Raw genomic sequence first — 22,935 nt, 5'->3', positions numbered from 1 at the left:
TTATTATTCGCATACCCACACGAAAGAGTTTCTACGATGGTACATAGATGGTTTATTAAAATTATATCTACTCCAGTAATATCCGCAGAAGTGGAAGCCTCTCTGAAGAGTCTACTAGTGGTTTCCATCACTGGTATTGCCAGCACTTTGCATCGGATATCAACCAATAGACGCATTTTCTTCCTGAACTTCTGTAGTGAAGTCATCTACAGTATTTAGTTATTGGTGTGTATTTTAGACTTTAAATCAGTGCGTAAATGTATTGTGTTGAATGAGAGTTATGTGATAAGCCTACGTGTGTGATTTATTTCTTTAACATTAATACGGTGATCTTTTGTAGTCATCTGCAGTATTTATTTACTGCATCTGTTTTCTAGCTTTTATTGTCTGGATAAATTTATTAAATGCAATTAAATACATCCCCTGCCTCTCGAGCCCATAATATAGTCTATTTTCTCCCGCAGTTTGCCTTATATTTCACTGCTGAAGTTTCTTATGTGCCGTAGTTTACCTCTGATTCTGTACAAGCCAAAAGTGGCCCGTGGCCCCTGCAAACCCCACGTCCCCTTCAGTTCATAAAAGTAATTTGTAGCTTAGTTTCTTCAGCCTTTTGTCTTGAACTTACATACTGAATTTCACAAATTTATGTGCCGCTGTTTTCCCGTGATGGCGCTGAGCGGAGCCGTTCGATATGGCAACATTGTTGTCATAAGAGCAATACTGTTTTCTTAACATGGAATGAGCTATAGAACTGGCAGGCTCATCCTGACATTGTTGTGATGCACGTCCTTCTGCAAGGCTCATTCTCTGCTCGAACCAACTTTTATTGTACTTCAGCAATTTGTCCCTTTTTCTACTATATTTTGTCCAGCGTGATCGAATTTCAGCACACAAAATACTGACAGATTTCCTTATTGACTTGGATATATCCTCGGAACAATCCTCAAAGCCTAAATGTTCAATTACAACATTCGCAATGTCATCGTTCCGCTTATATTCCCTGCTGTTCCTCAACAGCTCGAAAACCGACCTCCGGGTTACAGAGTACATGGCTTTTGAAAAAAATTAATTACTCTCATGGTCGTGCCTGGTCGCAGCAAAACGTCACAGTTTTCTATTCATTAAAGTATACATAACTCATCCAAAAACTTTCATTGCGGAAATCAAAGGCAATCCATTTTGAAAGTCAGCTCAAATTTGTGTAATTAGGTAGCGCTTGAACACCGTGTATCTGAATTTTAAGTGCATATTTCGGACAACAATATAGTAATTTTCAGAAAATGCTACATTCTATATAAAAATACATACCTTCATCTAATATAATCACATTGCAAGCTAAAGAAATATTTAGTTCTAACGTCTTTACTGAGCCCTCACATAATAATAACTGCGCGCTCGCCTCGCCAGAATATGATGCCCTGACGAAGGAGAGCCACTTTAGACCTTCGGTGAGATTAGATAATCAGACAGCGCCACTTTTCAGTACTTAATTACTGTATTCAAGAGTTTTATAGGCACTACTCACAGAAAATGCGCACCAAAGACAAGGGTTGAAAATATTATTTTTGGCCGGCTGGATGCTAGAAATTACCCACTGTGTCTCGTCCTGATCCACTTTGACACTTCATAGAGAGTGGGCTCACCACTAACCTGGAGAACAGATGCTGCACTGGATTTCTATGGCATTTCCTCCACACAGCTAAGGGAGTTCCTCCAGCTAAAGGGGTTAGCTCCTTTAGAGAGTCGTATTATTTACTACCACCCAGCACACAATGTTGATGGTCTACTCCATCCTGTAGTAGCAGGTGACCTCAGCCAAACAAAAGAGGATATCTCTGACTAATGATGTTTCTTCTGTTGTTATAAGGTGCACAAGTATAATGAAGCAAAACTATTTTAGACAATCTTTAGGTATACATTTATTGAGAGACCTGATTGACTCTGTACAGTTATACTTAGTGACACCTGCTGTTTGCCGCATGTATTTTATTTCAGCTGTAGTTATTCTTATCTCAGAAACATCTTATCAAAACCATTAATACGCTGTACAGCTCAAGCATCTTCATTTTTACAACTTATAGGATAGTCTAAATAAGTACTCTGGTTGCTGGTACATAGACTAATCAATAGGAAATATGTGGGTAATACAAATTTCCACCATCTGATCTGACAATTGGAATTGTCTTAAGAAGACTTTGTTTCTTTAATAGGGTCCACTTCAAAGACCTTTAGTTGGCTGGGACAGATTCATTCATAGCTTACCGGACTAATAAGTAATCAAAGCTCTACCTTTGTTTGCTGGCAAGACAGATAAAATTACTTTCACTTTCGACAAAAATATATTGACTGACCCTTTCTAGCTATTTCATTTCAAACAGCTGTGGGAATTCATATCGCAGATTTTTTGTTGTTGTTGTTGTTATTTGTTTTACGTCACACCGACACAGATAGGTCTTATGGCGATGAAGGGATAGGTAAGGCCTAGGAGTAGGAAGGAAGCAGCCATGGTCTTAATTAAGGTATAGCCCCAGCATTTGCCTGGTGTGAAAATGGGAAACCACGGAAAACCATTGTCAGGGCTGCCGACAGTGGGGTTCAAACCTACTATCTCCCGGATGCAAGCTCACAGCAGCGCGCCCCTAACCGCATGGCCAACTCGCCCGGTATATCGCACATTTTAAATATCAACATTGCCAATTTATATTCTCTCAAATTCATCATCATTTCATCATTGGTCTCGTTAGATTTATACTGCCGGTCTAAGTGGCTCAGACGGTTGAGGCGCTGGCCTTCTGACCCCAACTTGGCAGGTTCAATCCCGGCTCAGTCTGGTGGTATTTGAAGGTGCTCAAATACGTAAACCTCATGTCGGTAGATTTACTGGCACGTAAAAGAACTCCTGTGTGACTAAATTCCGGCACCTCGGCGTCTCCGAAAATCTTAAAAAGTAGTTAGTGGAACGTAAAGCAAATAACATTAATTAGATTAGATTCATACTCATTTATTCAGGCTATTTCTCTCTCCAGTCACTCACTTCTCAGTCTTGGGTTCACTATGAACGAGGCCTGCCTACCATTCCAAGATTCGTAATTGCCAAAAACTTTTCTTACCCCACGTTCCATCATACACTTAGTCCTTGCATTGATGTACCACCAGCATAGACTGTATATTCTCCCAAATGACCGGAGTGCCTTTCTATTCTCTATAAAAGTCCTAGGTCTGAGATCAAAGGGGTCCACAGTCCCACAATAATAATAATAATGATTGAGACATTCAAATCAGTAACAAGAAAACGATTGTTAACATTGATGCTTTCACAACCTGTACTTATAGACATGATATAGGCTTTTGGGCTTATGCCGTTGCAAGAAAACAAGGTGAAACTCTTTACATTTCGCAGAGAACTTTGCTCCGCGTCTTCATAAGAAAATCTCTACTGTTCATGAGGAAGTCTTCTACAATAATGAGGGTTTGAATTTACGAATGCTTTACCGTTGGTTACTGTAGTGGTAAGCTCATGCATCACCAGATAGCTCGCTGTATGCTGGCACAGCACTAGCAATCCAAGCATGAGCTGAAGACAACATTTGAGAAGTAACAGAGAGGTCACAGATGAATGGTGTGATAGAATATCTTAATTGGAGCTACACATAACAGTAGTAGTGAAGTCCTTCAATTCCCTGGATTGCTGGTATATAACTATAAAAATGTAACAATCACACATTGGATTAATATTTGCAATTACTGTTTCACACTACACACACTAACAAAAAATTACTCTGGTGACGTCCAGGATATCATGGGCTATTAATATCGCCCCGTGTTCTCCTGTAGTTAGTTTGACACCATTCTACAGATTACTAATGCTGTTCTTCCTTAATTGATAAAATGTCTAGTTATTTCCACCGTATATATTACACAACTGGCTGACAGAAATCTGTCAAACAAAGGTCTCTCACTTGAGCAAAATCTTAAGTCGACGGACATAGGTTTCACCCTCCAAGCTAGATTGCTCACTGAGCAATGGGTAAAGAACTGACCCTCCTTTATTTCAAATCTGCCAACATGGCCACTCGCATGAGATTCCTAGAAAGCCTTAAATTAGCTCTGCTGTTCTTGCACAGAACCTGTGGTCAGTCACACAGAGTAATCTTCTACCTCAATAACATTTTTGTATGCTCACGTGTTGCAGATTTGGTTGCACATTATCGAGATGTTGAGCTTGCTAAGTTCACGTGGGTGACACTACGGCAAACCGAAGGTGGTTATCCCCTGTGACCATGCAGTGTATTGCGCGAGGTTGACCCACTTCCCTTCACTGGTTTTCAACCATCCTCATGGTTTCAGAGACATACTATGGCTGATTGTTTTGTCCTCTTTCATCATTAATTTATCCTTCAAGGGTTTGTACTTTTATTTCTTGTCAATCTCTGTAGTTCTGCAAAAATCACAAAAGTTTAGCCTCTTCTCCACGCTGGTAGTCCTGGATGAGAGCCATCAAGCTGGCACTACAGCATTTACTACGTTCATTTTTCCCCTTGGGATAGATGGTTTGAAAATTCAAAGTTTCTCCTTCTTGCTCCCTCAAGCAATAGCTATCTCTTTTCTCTTGCCACGCCTAGCCTGGCCTTCTTTGTCCTGCATGCCAGGCGAGTTCCTCTCTCTGTGGTGGGTCTCCTGTTCGACAACCAGTCATGTCCTTCTGATGCATTATGAGTTATGTTTCTTGGGTCCTGGGATCCATCCCCATAGGGTACAGTATGTTGTAGGTGGGATAAGTCATCTGCTCATGTTGCTTCACAGGAATGGTTTTCCGTGGTTTCACATTTTCACACCAGGCAAATGCCAGGGCTGTACCTTAATTAAGGCCACGGCCGCTTCTTTCCAGTTTCCAGGTCTTTCCTATCCCATCGTCTCCGTAAGACATATCTGTGTCGGTGCAACGTAAAGCAAATAGCAAAAAAGAAGAAGCTTCACAGGATGATCTTTCCCCCTTTGCTCCCCCCCCCCTTCTCTCTCTCTCTCTCTGCAGGAGTATTGCCTGGAAGTGACTAATGTCATTAGTCCAAATGGTGCCTAATGAACACACAAAGTGACCTCATCAGCATTTCCCAAGGTGCGCTGCTGAACTGTTTACACAGTTGCAGAGGCAATCAAGCGGTGCACAAGTACTACAGGAACAGGTCACTGTTCTCAGCTGCCAAGCTGAGCATAATCATGGCTAAGCTCCTATATCAGCAATCTTATGTTATTTCTTTTAGAGTCCTGTGTTTTTCCTTAATAGCTGTATTGAATCATTCATAGGTAATTATGAAGACAAGAGGTTTTTTTTAATAATTTGATGGGGGGGTAATTTTCAGTGAAAGGAATTGACTATTTGTTTAAAAAATTGCACACACAAATGAGGGGTTTTGTTTTCAGCAGGTACTTTCATCACATCATCAGCTAAAATTCCATTACAATTCAATAGGAAGATATCTTACTGTTAACAAATTTAGCAACTGCCTTCCAGGACAGGAACTCTTGATGACCTATCTCCTATGTCGATTTTAACACATTCACTCAGCGTTTGTGTTTGTCCCAGTACTCTTCTTTTCATATTCACACAACACACACACCACACTACCAACCGCCACAGATACATGGAATAGAGAATATGTGCTTTCACGTGGGTTGGTATGAGGAAGGATGTCAGGCCATACAACAGAGCCAAAACCAATTGTTAGGAGTGCGCAGCTGTGAGCTTACATCCGGGAGATAGTGGGTTCCAACCCCACTGTCGGCAGCCCTGAAGATGGTTTTCCATGGTTTCCCATTTGCACACCAGGCAAATGCTGGGGATGTACCTTAATTGAAACCATGGCCACTTCCTTCCCACTCCTGGGCTATTCCTATCCCATTGTCGCCATAAGACCTATCTATGTCAGTGCGACGTAAAGCAAATTAAAAAAACAACAACACCACGTGTGGCACATTTCACACACAGAATGTGAGAAAAGCTGTACAGAAAGAAAAAGTTTAGGTTGACCTGAAAATTTTGATCCTTTCTGTTCATTTTAATGTGTTGTCTGCATAAACATTACTTTGTAAGGTCTTCGCATATACATATTTGGATGTCAATCTTAGAGTAAGATTTGTAAAATTTACATCTGGTCTATACTTCTGTATGATGTTGGCGATGGTCACTTAAAATGCCTACAATGAAAATCATGGACTTTGACATGTGGACTTACTGCAGAATGCTTATAGTACCTTGGACAGCAAGAGTAACTGATGAAGAAGTCCTTAAATGTATGAATAAAGATCGAGAACTGCTAATTACAATGAAAAAAAAATATATTGCATACCTGGGACATATCTTGCAGAATTCCAAATATACCTTCTACAGTTAAAAAGTGTAGATTGAAGGCACAGAGAATGTCTGGCTCTTTTTTATTTTTTAAATATTTTTTTAGGGCAAGTCCATGAGGGTCCCGGGAAAAGAAACTATGCCCCTCTACTCATCTGTTTCTGAGAGTGCCGAAGAGTTAGTGCCTACACAATATAAAACAATGGGTAGGGCTTATTACTGTCTGCTATACACAGCAACCAATAAAACAGAAATGCAACATGTGGTTGCCGACACCCATTAATGGATAAGAAGAAGACATAAAAATGGGCAGGCATGAAGGCAGAGGAGTGATTGCGCGGGAGTTATTTTCACAGTCTTGAAATCACCTACTTTGAAGACCAAAACAAGTAGGAACTCAGATGGCACAATGTTCGGTCAGAGTGGAGGGTGCGGTAAGACATTCTGGTTAAATTTATTCAATATTAAGTCACAGGAAGATCATGTTTCTGTGGTGGAACACAGTACCCATTCTGTTCCCTTTTGTTGAATATATTGGTGTTATTTCTTCATACAGCTGTAATACATATATCCAAATTAGTCATTTGATAATGTGGGAATAGCTCATAGTAATGAAAGCCTGTGTGATACAGATCATTCTTTGTATGAACTAGCTGATGTACCCATGCTTCGCTACAGAATTCTAGGTTAGGTAGTGTACACATTGTGAGCAAGATTGTATTAAATTGCATAGCTCTTAACGTTACCCTAGAAACGCGACTGGATAGTCACCAAACATCTCTTCTCATATTATGAAGACTGGGTTAGGGAATTTTAATTGTAATGGTAGGCCCACTTGCCTACCATCAGTCACAATCAAGATGCCTTTTTACGAGTACATCCTCAGAAAGTCTGTCTTAGTAGTTTTCCCAACTGAAATGAACATAGCTCATTACAATGACGTCAGTAGGAATGGCGCGATTAAAAACAATGCTTTCATATGAAATACTCGTTCAAATGAAAAACCACACATTTTCTCACTTTTAACGAACAGTACTATGCTTCCAATCTAACAATCCAAAGTTCCAGAGCTGGAATGACCAAGACGCAGACAACCTTGATCCGTTAACACTCTTCATCTTTTTTCGGCTGGGGGGGTCGAATAGTGGAGAGTCCCAGGGCAAAAACTATATCCTTGTACTAATCTGTTTCCTAAGAGTACCCGATGAAGCGGAAAATCTCAATTCACCACACTGGCAGCAGAAAAAACTATCTGACTTGGAGGCATATTCTTCCTCCAATCCAGAGGAGAAACCCCCTCTTCACTGGAACAAAATGAATGTAGAATTTAATAAAAGTGAGGAGGAAGAAACTTTTCTTAAGAAATGGCTCTTTTCAGGGTTGAATTTGTAGTTACTTAGTGAATTGTGGTGCTATAATTTGGAATAGGCCTAAATTGTAATTCTAGACAAGGTCGTCATACTACTACTACTACTATTACTACTAATTGAGCTTCTGCCTTAAATATGCACACTGCTCCTTCAAAACAGCGCATCGGAGTAGGGATCAAATAATTGGAATACTATGATGGACCAGAGTGTTACGTACCAGCAGTATCAGGAAAGGTATGAACCAGAGGAACAGCATGCTAAAGAAGAAAGTTTTCTAACTCTCCAGCTATTTCCTGCCAATATTCAGTCAGGCTGTTATTCTTGGTACGCAGCAGTTTTCCCATCTATCGGAGTTGAGTGGCAGCATAAGAGGCAACGGTAAAAGTGAATAAATAGGGGCCGATGACCTTCGATGTTAGGCCCCTCTAAACAACAATGGACAATGTAATTTTATTGTTGATCAATGTTATGCGCTTTTGATATTGTAGGCCTGCACATTTAGTTTACTTCTGACTCTGAAATACCACTCTTATCATACTTGGTACGGTAAAAGTGAATAAATAGGGGCCGATGATCTTCGATGTTAGGCCCCTCTAAACAACAAGCATCATCATCAAAATGGAATAAAACATAAATGATCTGAAATTGTATTCTCTCTAACTTTTATTATGTACTACTTTTTGATAGGACCAATAACATAGATATTTAAAAATTAAATTTTAGGTGCCTTCCCCTGAACTACAATTTCATCCAGGGTGAATAAAATTGTTTATAGCTTAGACTGTAGTTCCCTACTTCCCAGTTTCACATACCGATTTTCATTACATTCTGTGTACCCATTTTCTCTTGGTTTGGCGCTGATATGAACTTAGCAACAAAAATCCGAATTCATGAATATCTCTGTTATCATAGGTGGTAGTTATGTAGTATTTATCACTAGGACCATTAATAACATAAATATTTGAGAAATACATTTTAGGCCCTCCCCTGAACTACCATTTTACTCAGCGTGAATAAAGTTATTTATGGCCTAGATTGTAGCGACTTATTCCCCAACTTTATATACTGATTTTCATTCAATTTTCTTCAGCCGTTTTCTCATGATGCGCATACATACATACAGACAGAAATTATGGAAAATAAAAAATTGCATTTCTCTGTTACTTTGGTATTGACCGATACAGAAATATTATTCTTTATCATTCTTTTTAAATTCTGAGCAAGGTACCCGAAAAAACTCTTATTTTATATATATATACAACCTGTGACAATAAAGTTTGGTGAATGAAGTCAGAATGGTTGATCCAGCAACACTGGCGACATACAACGGTGCACCTGCATAGCAGCAGGTTTTGACCACCTGTTCCCAACGTTGTTCAGTTGAGCATCGTGTGTGTGTGTGTGTGTGCCATGAAAGACCTGTTTGACACAGCGTATCAGATGTAAGGCTTTTCAGGCGTTTGCTCTATTAACCAGCGTTTCGTCTTAGGTCTGACACTAGACTCGTCAGAGTGGGATGTGTCAGACCCTACCCACTGACGCTGGGTGTATGCACGTGAGCTTATCAGAAGCAAGAGGCACAGTCTGATAACTGCATACGAGAGATAAATCTCCACAATGGAATTCCCATGTAGGGAATTAGATCTTTTTCACCAATAGAGCATGTCAAAAACATATCAGATGTAAGGCTTTTCATCGTTTGCTCTATTAACCAGCATTTCGTCTGTTTGACACAGTGCATGTTTAGTGCATTGGTTGTGAACACCAAATTTCTTGAACTGTATCGTCACTGAGGATGAAACCTGGTATCTCAGGTACAACCCTGAAACAAAACGGCGAAGCATGGAATGGCGTTCTCCGGAATCCCCTCATCAGAAAAAGGTCAGAGCTGAAAAGTCTCGCATCAAAACGATGCTCATCACTTTTTTCAATACCATAGTCAAGGCATTATCCACAAGGAATTTCTACCTGAGGGTAAGACGTTGAATGCTGCACGGTACATTGAAATTTTGACCCGCTTCATGAAACGTCTACGTAGGGTAGACCCCAGTACGCACATCAAGGTTCATGATATTTTGTCCATGACAACGCACGCCCACACATAGCCAATATCGTCAAACAGTACATGGCAAAAAAAGTGGGGGGGTGCAACTTGAACATCCCCCATACTCGCCAGATCTCAATCCTCCAGACTTCTTCCTATTCCCACGACTCAAACTCACTTTGAAAGGAAAGAGATGTGACGATATTTCTGACATTCAACGAAACGTGACTAGGCTTTTGAACACCATCCCAAGGAAGCCTTCTTGCAAAGTTTCGAGGACATGTATTGCCGATCTCAGCAGTGCATAGTTATGGGAGGGGACTATTTCGAAAGACATTAAGGTCACTGTCGTGCATTGTTCATCTATGTTGATAGTATAGGACTATTCACCAAACTTTATTGTCACAGGTTGTAGTTTTTTTTTTTTTTTTGCTGCCTGACCAAGATTGTTTCTGCTCTAGATTTGTAACCTGTTTCACAAATCAACAGGAGGTCATAATTTGAGCATCCTAAATAGGTTAAGAAGGGAAATCTGTTGTTTTGTCCAGTGCAACTTCCAGAGAAGAAGGCAAAGATCTGTAACATCCTTCTAAAGTTATAAATAATGACTCAGTCTTTTCTTGCTTGTCATCACCAATTTTGTTGAACGAGTGAAGGTAATATTTTAGCCATAGCTTCTGGGGTCTAAATTGTTTTCATCTCTCCACATGCTATTACTAAGAATGTTAGTGGATTTATCACATCACAGTAGGTTCAGTTATTTTCCTCCTGTTTTCTTAAACACTTTCATTTTATTATGTACTGCAAAGTTCTGCAGAGCTCATTGTATTATTGACCTTTATTTTTAATGTGCAACTTCCTGAAAAGATTTCCATCGTTCAACAGTGCTAATAAAGAGTGAGGTAGCACTTCCCATTTATACAAATAAACAATCAAATGTGAACCCTTCAAGTTTTATTTTATTTTTTTCTGTAAAACAAAATAGGGCTAATTCTTGACTACCTCATTTGCTGAATGTGTTGCTTCTGTGGTTCAAGTAAAATAAAAAAGTACCCCTCAACAGAATGTTATTTTTAGACATGTTAGATATAAAATTGGGTGCTATTTTTGTAGTTTGCAAGATATTGCTGTTGGCTGTTATAACAAAATGCAAAATACCAATTGAATTAATAACTAAGATCATAGGGAAACTTGTGAAGGGTGCAGAAGTTAAAATCAATCATGTCAGTATACAAATAACCTTCTAACCTTTGTGAACCAAGAATTTTTACCCAAGAGCTATTCTATGTCAAAATGTTTTAAGAAAGAATGTTTTCGTAATGAATAAAACTGACATTGCAAGTTGTGATAATTTTTTTCTGTAATTATGTGATAAATGCTAAAAGATATTGTAGGGAAACCCTGTAAGAAAGATAATGAAGTACGTAAAATCTACTCGGACAAACCGGAGGTCAATCTCTAAGTACTGGAATAATATGTACTAATAAAATTGTGGAGACCATCTTGCTTTTTATTGTAATATTTAGTTTCCTGTTCATTTTCCCTTATAAATTTTATGCTAATCTTCCTGTATTTTCAAAAACAAAAAATACTATCACTTCTCAGGTGCTGACTTAGTCATTAGACTGATCACCTTCCTGTCGTTATGTACTTCTTAGTTTGACATTATAATAGATTTATAAATTTGTTTTATCTCAGTATCTTCTTGTGACTGATTGGCATGGAGCCAAAGAGCAAAAGATCAAGACTGTAGCCTCTACTGCTATCATGTTTAAATGAAATGTTGACTTTCCCTGAGCTCCCCCCTGAATTTCCTGAAGACCAATAAATCTCCTATATTTTAGGGTTTAGTTTCAGTGAATCTCACAAGAGCACTTCAGGTCACATTGAGAGGTTGATTCCTTTCTATGACAGCCTGCAGTGGTTTTTCTTTTGGATACAATAAGTGAACTGAATATTGAAAATACTGAATCTCTTAATTCCTTTTGTTTTTTACAAACATTTCCAGTGTAAGGAACAGAGTTTCATGTTCACTCTGATAACTGACAAAAGGTCACATGCCTAGGTATGTTAATTGAAGTTTCTTATTCAAAACTTATTCAGAGCTTCTCTTGTTAACTATTCTTCATTAGTTTAGAATGTGTTTCTGATATTATATTTCTCAAATATTTAAATGAACTGAGCCAGAATAACCTTTAAGAGAAAGATTGTTGTTCATCTCCAAATGTCTTCAAATATTCTCTGTATGTCAACAGTGACTGTGCTTTTAGCATTCATTCATATATTAGCCCTAGTGGCCTGTTGCAATCCTATGAAGCATTCCCTCAGCAACGTTTCACTGAACGACTTGAGAATTTCTCTGGGAAATCTTCCTGTAACTGTTCTTCGAACATGGTTTTTCCACTTTTTTTGATAACCATGTATATATTGTTCTGTAGATTCAATTTTGAATTTCTTCAATACTGTTTTATTTCTTTTATGATCTCATCAAGTACATCTCACTGTTCTTCTCATGTATTTTATGCCATTGGTTGTAATTCTTTGCTAGCTGCTTTACGTCGCACCGACACAGATAGGTCGTATGGCGACGATGGGATAGAAAAGGCCTAGGAGTAGGAAGGAAGCGGCCGTGGCCTTAATTAAGGTACAGCCCCAGCATTTGCCTGGTGTGAAAATGGGAAATCATGGAAAACCATCTTCAGGGCTGCCAGTAGTGGGGTTCGAACCTACTATCTCCCGAATACTGGATACTGACCGCACTTAAACGACTGCAGCTATCAAGCTCGGTGGTTGAAATTCTATTAGCATTAGTTTTCCTTATTGGCCATGCTTCACTTCCATAGCATAGGACTACTCTGGGATATTTGTAACATGTTAACTGCTATATACTGTATATTTTAGCTATATCTCGGGGCTTTATAACCTTTACAGTTTTTGAGCTAAATGTTTTGTATCCAAAAGTATAATTATGTCTCTGCACTTACTTACTTACTTACTTACTTACTTACTTACTTACTTACTTACTTAGTCGTTCCTCTTGTACCTTGCGATGACAAGGTTTGACTGAGAGACCACCAGGCTTTCTCATCTTGTGTCATCTGATAAGCTTCCCTCCACAGGATACCTCTGTTTTCTTGGCTGGACTTGATATTATTTTCATTCCAAGTTCATATGATCATGGTCCGTAATCCTCGCCAGTTCATCGACTTCTTTAGCAGTCTAGTTGTCTCTCTTTGTGTGCTTTCAGTAATGGAATTTCAGAATAGCAGAGAACTGGCCTGCTGCTTCTTAAGTGGTGGAAGGGCTGCTTCCTCATGGCCTCTAGACCTGCGAATTGGATAGTTCGCTGCTTCGTTGTAGTTCACAGTTACTTCCTGAGATAGCGCATTATTCTGTGGCACCCTCAGGTGTATCCAGAACCCTCCTCCTTTCTCAACACCGCTTGGGACCGACTGTGACGGAGTTATATCCCTCAACAATGGACTGATTTGTTTTCTTTTATTTCTCGCATAAGAATATGGAAAGGGGCCAATATATTTATCCTGTCTTTCAGCTTTCAATTTGTTTTAAATTGTTTCAAATCATGTATGTAATTAAATTTCTTTCAAATTCACATCTAACAATGTTACATTAGTATTTAGAGAATATCTCAAGGGAAAAAAATGTGATCAGTAAAAGTAATCCATTTTCTAGAGCCCCAGTTAAGAAAATTTAACTTCATGTGATGAAGTTCAATACGGTAAACAGAGCTTTGTAGCTTTGGCAGTGCCATCACGTCTCTTTCCTCAGTTATTTTCTAGTGTCTTTCAGTGACTTTATCATCCAATTCTGATCCTGATTTACAGTTCATAGAGTTTCTAGCACACTATCACTCATAGAAACAAGACACCATGATCCATTATAGGGGTGAATGAGAAAAGAAGTGTGTGAAACACGTGCTTGCTACTCTTCAAAACAAGCATTCAAATTTATTCGATAAGTGGTTAGGATCCCATCCGGCAGTAGTATAAGAAAAAGTAACACTGTTATTCATATTTACTAGAAGAGGGACTGAAGTATTTCTTGCGTATGACAATTCAACAAATTAAATTATCCTATTAGTGGAATAATATATTCTTCCACCTTTTAATACTTAACAAGTTTAAGATGGGATGAATTACAGATCATAGGGCAACCATTCATCATTTGTAATTATGACAGTTTATTCATTAAGAAATCTAAGCTCAAGTGCTGCTCTGTATATGGCAGTGAATAAGGCAGCCCAAGCAAGTGCTCACGGATTGTGTTCAGTGTTTTAAAATGTTAGTTTAGTTTACAGTATAACTTAATGCGTGAATAAATGAGTGGAAAGCAGCTTAGATATACAATAAACTGTGAGGGAATGGTTCATTAGAACAATTTATATATTTTTCTGGCAAAGGAAACTGTAATTTATGGAAACTATGCAATATTTAAAAGGTACCTTGTAACAGTATTGACGAGTCAGTTGAATTCCCAGACTCAAAGAATTATAGTTTGTTATTTTTTACAGATCTCTTGGTATTTATTGTTCAAATGAGTGCTGCCTTTCCAAAACTCAGTGCCTTGCATGAAAGTTGTATACAAATGGAATTTTGAGTAATTCACATTCTTTACTCATGTTCATACCTTTTCCACACTATATTCACTTATAAAACACGAATCCACTGCTGCACTACATGTACACAAACTGTAATATACACTGTTGTTCCATCACATGCAGATACTGAATATCATCACTGAGAACCCTGAAGCGATACTTACTTGTTGTGAAATTAAAAGAAAATGATATTGAAATGATAGGCTACTCAGTAATTTCAACAAATAATGACAAACATTTAAAATGTATATTTTACTTTATATAATAACTTGGATTGTATTATTTCAGCATTCAGTGTAATGAATCTTACATTTGAATATTCAAATCTGCTTGCATTAACTTCTTGCAGGATGGTAAAATTGCATTAAAATCTGGCACAGATACTTGCGTTTCATTCTGCCATTTATAATCATTATAAAATATCAGAGCCATTTCTTATTAACAGTACTGATGTATTTTATTATTATTATTATTATTATTATTATTATTATTATTATTAATCATATACAGTCGTATCAGCAGACACTTTTTTTTTTTTAAACATAACCGGTTTTCGGACACTAAGGTCCATCATCAGTGTTAGAATTTAAATTTAATTCTACATGAATGTGTCATCAAAATTAGTTTAAAATGTCAACAGGGCTACATTTTAAACTCATTTTAACTTTAATTTATTAATTTGTTCCCTTGGCACCCTTAACTTTAGTTTTAGTGTGGTAACTAATTTTAGTGTCTTGTATTCCTTAGGTGAAGATAATGTCAACAGGGCTACATTTTAAACTCATTTTAACTAATTTTGACGATACACTCATGTGGAATTAAATTTAAATTCTAACACTGATGATGGACCTTAGTGTCTGAAAACCGGTTATCTTTAAAAAAAAACAGTGTGAGCTGATACGCCTGTCTATGATTAATAATAATAATTACTGTACTCTAGCGGTTGGAATGTAGAATACTGAGACAGAACATTCTTGGCTCTACCTAGAAAAAGTATTGCCAGAGTGCATGCCTGTTAGCGCACCCGTTCAAATAAAAGAACAAGAATAGACATGTTGAAACAATCTGTTATGCATTATTCTTATGAATTTCTCTCTTTTTTCATTTTTTCCCTTTGTTGGTGGTGCCATAGCACCATAAGCTGCCCCTGCTGGGAAATAAGTGTTTTATTGAATACCATCAAAGATTTTCTTAACTCTGTTCCTACAAAATATACATACTTATGTGAATAATCTGAGACGAAGACTCTAAAATCAATATATTCTAATCCTGTTCTCTCTCTCTCTTGTTTTTCAGCCTTGTTATCTCTTCCACCTCATCCAGCAGGTACAGAAGTTTGTCCTCACTGCCCATCCATCCTCTCCATGGGTAATCTGCGTCGCCACATACGAACTCAACACATTGGCATCCCTACTGCCACCTGCCAATACTGCAATCGCATTTTCAAAAATAAATACAGCCTTAGAGAGCATACAAGAATGGTCCATGGCTTGTAAATTGTTCATAGAATAAAGAGACTCACTCTGTTGTATAAAGAATTTGTGTTAATTTGTTCCCTTGGCACCCTTAACTTTAGTTTTAGTGTGGTAACTAATTTTAGTGTCTTGTATTCCTTAGGTGAAGATAATGCAAGAACTCCAGGATACATATTGGTTGGAGATCGCTTCATGTGCAGCTTGTGTCAACACACCTTCAACACTTTGCCCATCCTAGCTCGTCATATTGCAGCCAAACATCAGAAACAGGAATCTGTCTTCTCGTGTACTAAATGCAACCGCTATTTCAAAACAAAATGGAGCCTTTCTACTCACAATAGTCGTTATCATAAAAATTTGTCCTTTTGTGGGAATGATTCCAGCAGTATACCTTAAATTGTGTCTCATTTGTCAATAGGATAGTGTTCTGATCATCAGCTTTAAAACTGAACAAAGAGGTTTCATTAATACTTCATATCTGATATTGAGTTTATGCAAGTCCCATTGACTGTCAGTTTTTATACCATGAATTTGCATAATAAAGCATTCTTTTTGATGCTTGATCTTTGATACCATTACTACCACCTGCCGTTGATTTAGTTGTTATGGTTTTCTTTCTTTTTTTCCCTCTTCTTTTAACATGTCAGTTTCAGTATTATTTTAAAAAGGAAACAGAGAGAAGATATGTAAGAATCAAATTACTTAATTACTTCTGTCATCACTCTTTGTTGCAGAGGTGAACATACTGTAGCATTAGGATCCCAAGTCTTTGTGCAGTATGAAAATTAAAGATAATTATAAATTTATTAATTAAGAATTTTTTTATTAGGTCTACTTCAGTTTGGTCCGCAGTATTAGGTTCACTAAAGAATGTTTAACTGTGAATGTTTAACGATTCGTAATGTCTATTAACAGTATGTCTGTGAAATTTTGGCTAAGCAGAGGGGGGTCTGCATATAAGTTTTAATTGAAGCAGTTTATACAACAATGTCTACAAGAATGGAATGTCTGATGAAATGTTACTAAATGTTTATTAAATATATTAGTATATTACAATTCAATGGAGTTTCACAACACAGCATTATTTACTTGCTTCATCATTCTCTGCATATAGTTTTAACCCATAGCTAAGCAGACATAAATTTCACTGCGTTTCTTGTGTGCTTGATAATGGTCCTTGATGCCCTGTCATTAGTTGTCACATAAGAATTTTGTTATCCTTCTGCTCTTTCTTTATATGTTCATGGTGTTTCCATATTGAAATATGTGTCACCAACATCCTCTGGAACTTATGGACAGTGTTAATAGTGCATTACATTCTATTTGTTACAAGATTAAATACATTCCGTACGTTAAGTGGGAAACATGGTGGAACAGCTAGTCGTCTACCTCTTTGCAATGTTCCTTTTACATTTATTCTCTCCATTTAACTCTCAACAGGCTCATCTTCAAGGATAGATTTCTCAGTACTTCATCAATGACTGAATGGGTTGCTATATTTCTAGAAAATAGATCTCAGAGAATTAGAGTAGGTCAAGCTTTATCTGACCCTGTAATAATTAAGAGGGGAATTCCTTAAGGCAGTATTATCGGACCTTTATGTTTTCTTATATATATAAATGATATGAGTAAAGGAGTGGAATCGGAGGTAAGGCTTTTTGCGGATGATGTTATTCTCTATAGAGTGATAAATAAGTTACAAGATTGTGAGCAACTGCAACGTGACCTCGAAAATGTTGTGAGATGGACAGCAGGCAATGGTATGTTGATAAACGGGGTTAAAAGTCAGGTTGTGAGTTTTACAAGTAGGAAAAGTCCTCTTAGTTTTAATTACTGCGTTAATGGGGTGAAAGTTCCTTTTGGGGATCATTGTAAGTATCTAGGTGTTAATATAAGGAAAGATCTTCATTGGGGTAATCACATAAATGGGATTGTAAATAAAGGGTACAGATCTCTGCACATGGTTATGAGGGTGTTTAGGGGTTGTAGTAAGGATGTAAAGGAGAGGGCATATCAGTCTATGGTAAGACCCCAACTAGAGTATGGTTCCAGTGTATGGGACCCTCACCAGGATTACCTGATTCAAGAACTGGAAAAAATCCAAAGAAAAGCAGCTCGATTTGTTCTGGACGATTTCCGACAAAAGAGTAGCGTTACAAATATGTTGCAATGTTTGGGTTGGGAAGAATTGAGAGAAAGAAGAAGAGCTGCTCGACTAAGTGGTATGTTCCGGGCTGTCAGCGGAGAGATGGCGTGGAATGACATTAGTAGACGAATAAGTTTGAATGGCGTTTATAAAAGTAGGAAAGATCACAATATGAAGATAAAGTTGGAATTCAAGAGGACAAACTGGGGCAAATATTCATTTATAGGAAGGGGAGTTAGGGATTGGAATAACTTACCAAAAGAGATGTTCAATAAATTTCCAATTTCTTTGAAATCATTTAGGAAAAGGCTAGGAAAACAACACATAGGGAATCTGCCACCTGGGCGACTGCCCTAAATGCAGATCAGTATTGATTGATTGATTGATTGATTGATTGATTGATTGATTGATTGATTGAATAACAAATATAACAACTTGATTAGAATCCTAACACTCAGAATCATATTTGAGGAATTCTGCTCCACGCTGAGTGTGAGTGTAAGATTGTACGATGTGTAACTCATCTAAGTTGCACAGCAAAAGAGATCTTGTTATATTTAGTAGTGATTTACTGCTATTAATAGAGCTTATCCCTTAAGCATTAGAACTAATGCCTCTTCATTTCTGACAGTGTTAACTTGGTCTTGAACAATAGCTGCCTTACTAGGTGAAATATAGCCTTTTTTTTTTTTTTTTTTTTTTTTTTTTTGAAGAGTTTTCCTTACTTCTACTGAGAATATTTTATTATAGGATATTTGACATAATTCCATGTAGACATTTTAATTATTAAGCATTACTTACATTTAGACATAATAATTATTGGCATTCTAATGATTAAACATTTTTGCCAATTAGACGTATTAGACTTTTGTTACACTTGACATTTTCGTCCCTAGACCATATTTATGATTAGACATGCTGTTTAATAGATGTACCATATTAGACTATAATCAACCTGGAAGTCATAAAGGGTACAAGTCATTTAATAATCTGGCTTTAGAACCCTTATTAGGTTAATTTAGCATTAGGTTTTTTGTTTGGCTTTTTTTATTTTTATTTTTTTAGCCTGAGAGTTTTTCTTGCTTCTGCTGAGGATATTTTTGTTATAGGATATTTGACATAATTTCCATGTAGACATTTTATTTATTAAGCATTACTTACATTTAGGCATTATAATTATTGGCATTTTAATTATTAAACTTTTTTGCCAGTTAGACATATTATCATAAGACACAATTTTTTATACTTTTGTTACACTTAGATTAATCAACCTGGAAGCCATAAAGATTACAAGTCTTTTAACAATCTGGCTTTAGAACCCTTTTGGTTTGGAATCAGTAGAACCACTTTCTTTCCTCCTGTATATGACTTTTATGTACTTAATAACTGACCCTTGCTAATTTGCTGCTAAAGCAGATGGAGGTTTTGGACAAATATTCTCCACAATATCAATGGAGAAATGATTCTCCAAAGGTGCAAATGATGGGTTTGGTACAGTGAGTTCACTAAACTTCTCTGCAATGTGTTTTTTTAAATATGTTGTATTGTCTTATATTTTCTGTTGATTTCTATAATGTGTAGCTTCTGTTCATTTTGTATATACATATCTTGGAAAAGGTGAATCATTGTTTCATTCACACTATGAAAAACAAATTAGTGATAGGGCCTTTAGTGAGTAAAATAATGAACAAGAAGTTCTACTGGGCTACCTTGGCAAGAGCGCTGTTGTTAAAAAGTTTTGCTTATTAAACCAAAAAGTAAGTAACACTCTCACTCAAAAAATTCTGTGATATTCTCTTGTGTTCATACCATGTAAGTAGTCCCACCATATCTTACCAGTTGTCAGACTGTAACATTTTAACAATGTGGTATAAAGTGCCTAAAATAGGCTTTTTTAATCTATCAGAAAGGCTTTCTAAATTAGAAAATATATCCAAAAGAAGTTCTTGTGAATGAAATGTAAAAAATGCAAATTATTATCCTCATTGATGATGGATACTTTTACTCTACCTCAGCGATGTCTTTTAAACTTTGGTGAGAGTACATTTTAATTTTTTATTACTTAAGTCAGAATTTCTGAGAAGAGAGTCCTCTATCTGCATAAGGTGGATGAATATGAGTGAAAATAATAACATAAACTTTAATTTTATATACTTAAACTTTCCACTCTGCATTTTTTTTCCCCCTTCAAAATATGGTATTGTTTGTTCAAGCTGGATTTCTTCATCTACTACTTTAAAGAAACCTGTAGTTAGTGATAGAAACATCAGTTAGAAAGGAACATTATTGCTAACAATTAGTTCTTCAAATCCAAAACCTTTCAGTGTAAGAACAAAGATTGAGTATCATAAAAAAATAAGTACCGTAAGAAATAGCATCAAAATGTAAATTAAACTGCTAAAGAAAAGTTAACTCATGTTCTTGTTTGATCGGTCACTAGCCCTGAAGACCATGTGTTGCCTGAAAATGTTACCTCCATCTGTGCCAATTTAGGGCTTCTCTCTCTTATTTCCCATGATGCCCAATTGGTTTAGGTCTTTTTCTAACTCATCCCACCACTGCAACCTTGGTCTGCCAAGGAGATAGGGAGATGTATTTTGTGGAGATTTCCTCTACAACAGCTCAGGACATTGGTTTTTCAGGCATCCTTGACACATGACCAGATCACTGGATCTGGCTGCTTCTCAAGATGTTTGTTATCTGGTATCTACCCATCACACCTTACATTTCTTTGTTTATCCTCTGCCTCCACTCTCCTCCACCTTTAATAGGCCCAAGGATTCATCACATCACTATCCTTTTAAAGATTTTTAACTTGTTTTTCAGTGTTCCTGACTAGATAATGTAGATGTTCAATGTGAAAGGGTTTGGCATCCCAATATATTTTGCAAACTGAAAAGGAATCACTAGTTTCCTGTCTGAATCCTCTTCCTAACATCAAAGATCACTTCTTTACATGGGGTCACCCATGCTGGTAGGTAATTAAGTTGTTCTTATATATTTCCAAATCTGTTTCTCTTTATTTTACTGCTAATCAAAAAAAAAATGCTGCTATTGTCCAGATTTAGCTTTTTAAAACTTTAATCTATACTGTAATATTATTCAAGAACACAAAATCAATTTTTTTTTTTAAATGGAGAATCCTCAATATGTGATTTGACTTCAGAATTGTGAGCACCATTGGGATTTGACTATTTCCCTGACTTGGCTATTTTGTTCAAGATTACTACATAATGTGATTGCTTAACTATGATGATGAATCAGTCTGTGGTAAGTATGCATTTTTATTACAGTAATAATGACTTAAGTCTTGTATCAGCTCATTGTAAGAAATCACAGGGAACAATCCACTCATGACTCAGGTTATATCATAGTAGGCCTACATTCATTGTAGAACTGTATCTGGTAGTGTTATAAAATGACTGAAAATTAACATTGAATTGAGTGTAGATCTCACATTGTATAGTATTAAATGACACAATTTGTTTTATGATTCCATAAAGAAATAATATAAAATATGCACAATTGTACTAATTTCTATCCTTTCCCTCCATGCCACATTGCTTTGGTTTATTTTTTCATTGTAACATGTTAAGTCTGCATCTTAGTAATTACAATTTAATTACTAATCAGGTACCTGATTTATACCTTGAGGTGGTACTATGACTGATGATGCCCTTAAAGAAGGGCAAAACGTCTCAAATGGAAATGGTACCGTAATAAATTCCTAAATGTTTAAAAATTATTGTATTGAATAGGTGACACAATAAACCCTTTAGCATCCTATATGGTATCTTCAATACGTATTAACAATGATTTTTATCACGTGCAACGCCAAAGCCAACCAGACTACAGTGAAAACCAACAAGTACCTAAACCTCAAGGTAAAAATCGGCAAAATTTCCAAAGATATGAATTTCCTTAAAGAATGTGTTAAAACTAAATTTATTACCTAAATTTTTGAAACCACTACAAAAGAAAAACTTTCCATCTCAAAATTCAACAATCGCCCAAAACAAAGTGAATAACATCTAGTTGAAAGACGAGATTAAACAACTATACAGGAAAAAATCATTCTTGAATTTACAGTTGTATCGAACACACTTAACCCTTGCACAACATTTATCCCCACTCAAATGGCAATCATTCCTAGAGATACCGATAATAAGGTAACTAATGTACTGGAAAAGAAACAAAACATTAAACCTCAAACTAGCCCATCTAAAGGGGATTAAACCAAGCACATCAAACCACAATAAGAACACTAAGTTAACATCCATTATTACAAACAACACCCCTACTACCGTTAATTTGTCTGATACCACCTTCTCTGACAATGAAATGAGCCTCCTAAACAGAGGCCTAAAACATAATTGGCCTAACCCCAATATGATCGATGACCTAACCACCACTATCACAGAAAGTGGAATCCAACATCAATAAACAAATCACCATAGAAAAACAAAATGATGTCAGATACGAAATAAAAAAGAAACTACCCTTCCTGGTTAAAGGGATAAAAACCAACAAAAACACTACCCTCTCAAAACAAATCCATGTTTTAAAGACCAAAATAAACACCAATAACCTTATAGTGACAAAAGCCGACAAAGGTAATACAACTGTACTCATGAACATCAAAAACACTGAAGAATTATTTATCGACACATCCTACACCATCATCAACAAAGACCTCATACCAAAAGTACAACGCAGTTTGAAAATCCTTCTCAAAAATTCAACTTTCCTCCTAAATGACCATGAAATCTGTAAACTAATCAATATGAATCCAACATAACCCACAGCCAAATCCTTACCCAAAACCCGCAAAAAAGACATCCCCATCCGACCAATTATTAACAGGTAGAGGCAGTCCAACATACAAAACTTCAAGATTCCTGCACTATTTTCTCAAAAACATTACAAATTCAAC

At 36.8% G+C, this 22,935-nt stretch overlaps 1 protein-coding gene across 4 annotated transcripts in view; it reads left to right on the top strand.

Annotated features, from left to right (window-relative positions):
• LOC136877263 (protein bric-a-brac 2) overlaps positions 1-16,386 on the top strand; it is a 395,003-nt gene extending 378,617 nt beyond the window's left edge. Inside the window, exon 6 of one of the 4 annotated variants that reach the window (XM_067151145.2) lies at positions 15,999-16,386. In XM_067151145.2, the coding sequence (XP_067007246.1) occupies positions 15,999-16,252 (254 nt within the window). In that variant the 3' untranslated portion in view covers positions 16,253-16,386. Of the gene's footprint in view, positions 1-15,677; positions 15,924-15,998 lie in introns of those variants that run through there. The other 3 variants (XM_067151167.2, XM_067151160.2, XM_067151157.2) reach the window with 3 other exon arrangements.
• Positions 16,387-22,935: the final 6,549 nt, after the last annotated feature.

This window comes from Anabrus simplex, chromosome 7, assembly GCF_040414725.1.
Source record: "Anabrus simplex isolate iqAnaSimp1 chromosome 7, ASM4041472v1, whole genome shotgun sequence".
Lineage (NCBI taxonomy): Eukaryota > Metazoa > Arthropoda > Insecta > Orthoptera > Tettigoniidae > Anabrus > Anabrus simplex.
Note: the sequence above shows the minus strand (reverse complement) of the source record. Positions and strands in the feature narration are given on the sequence as shown.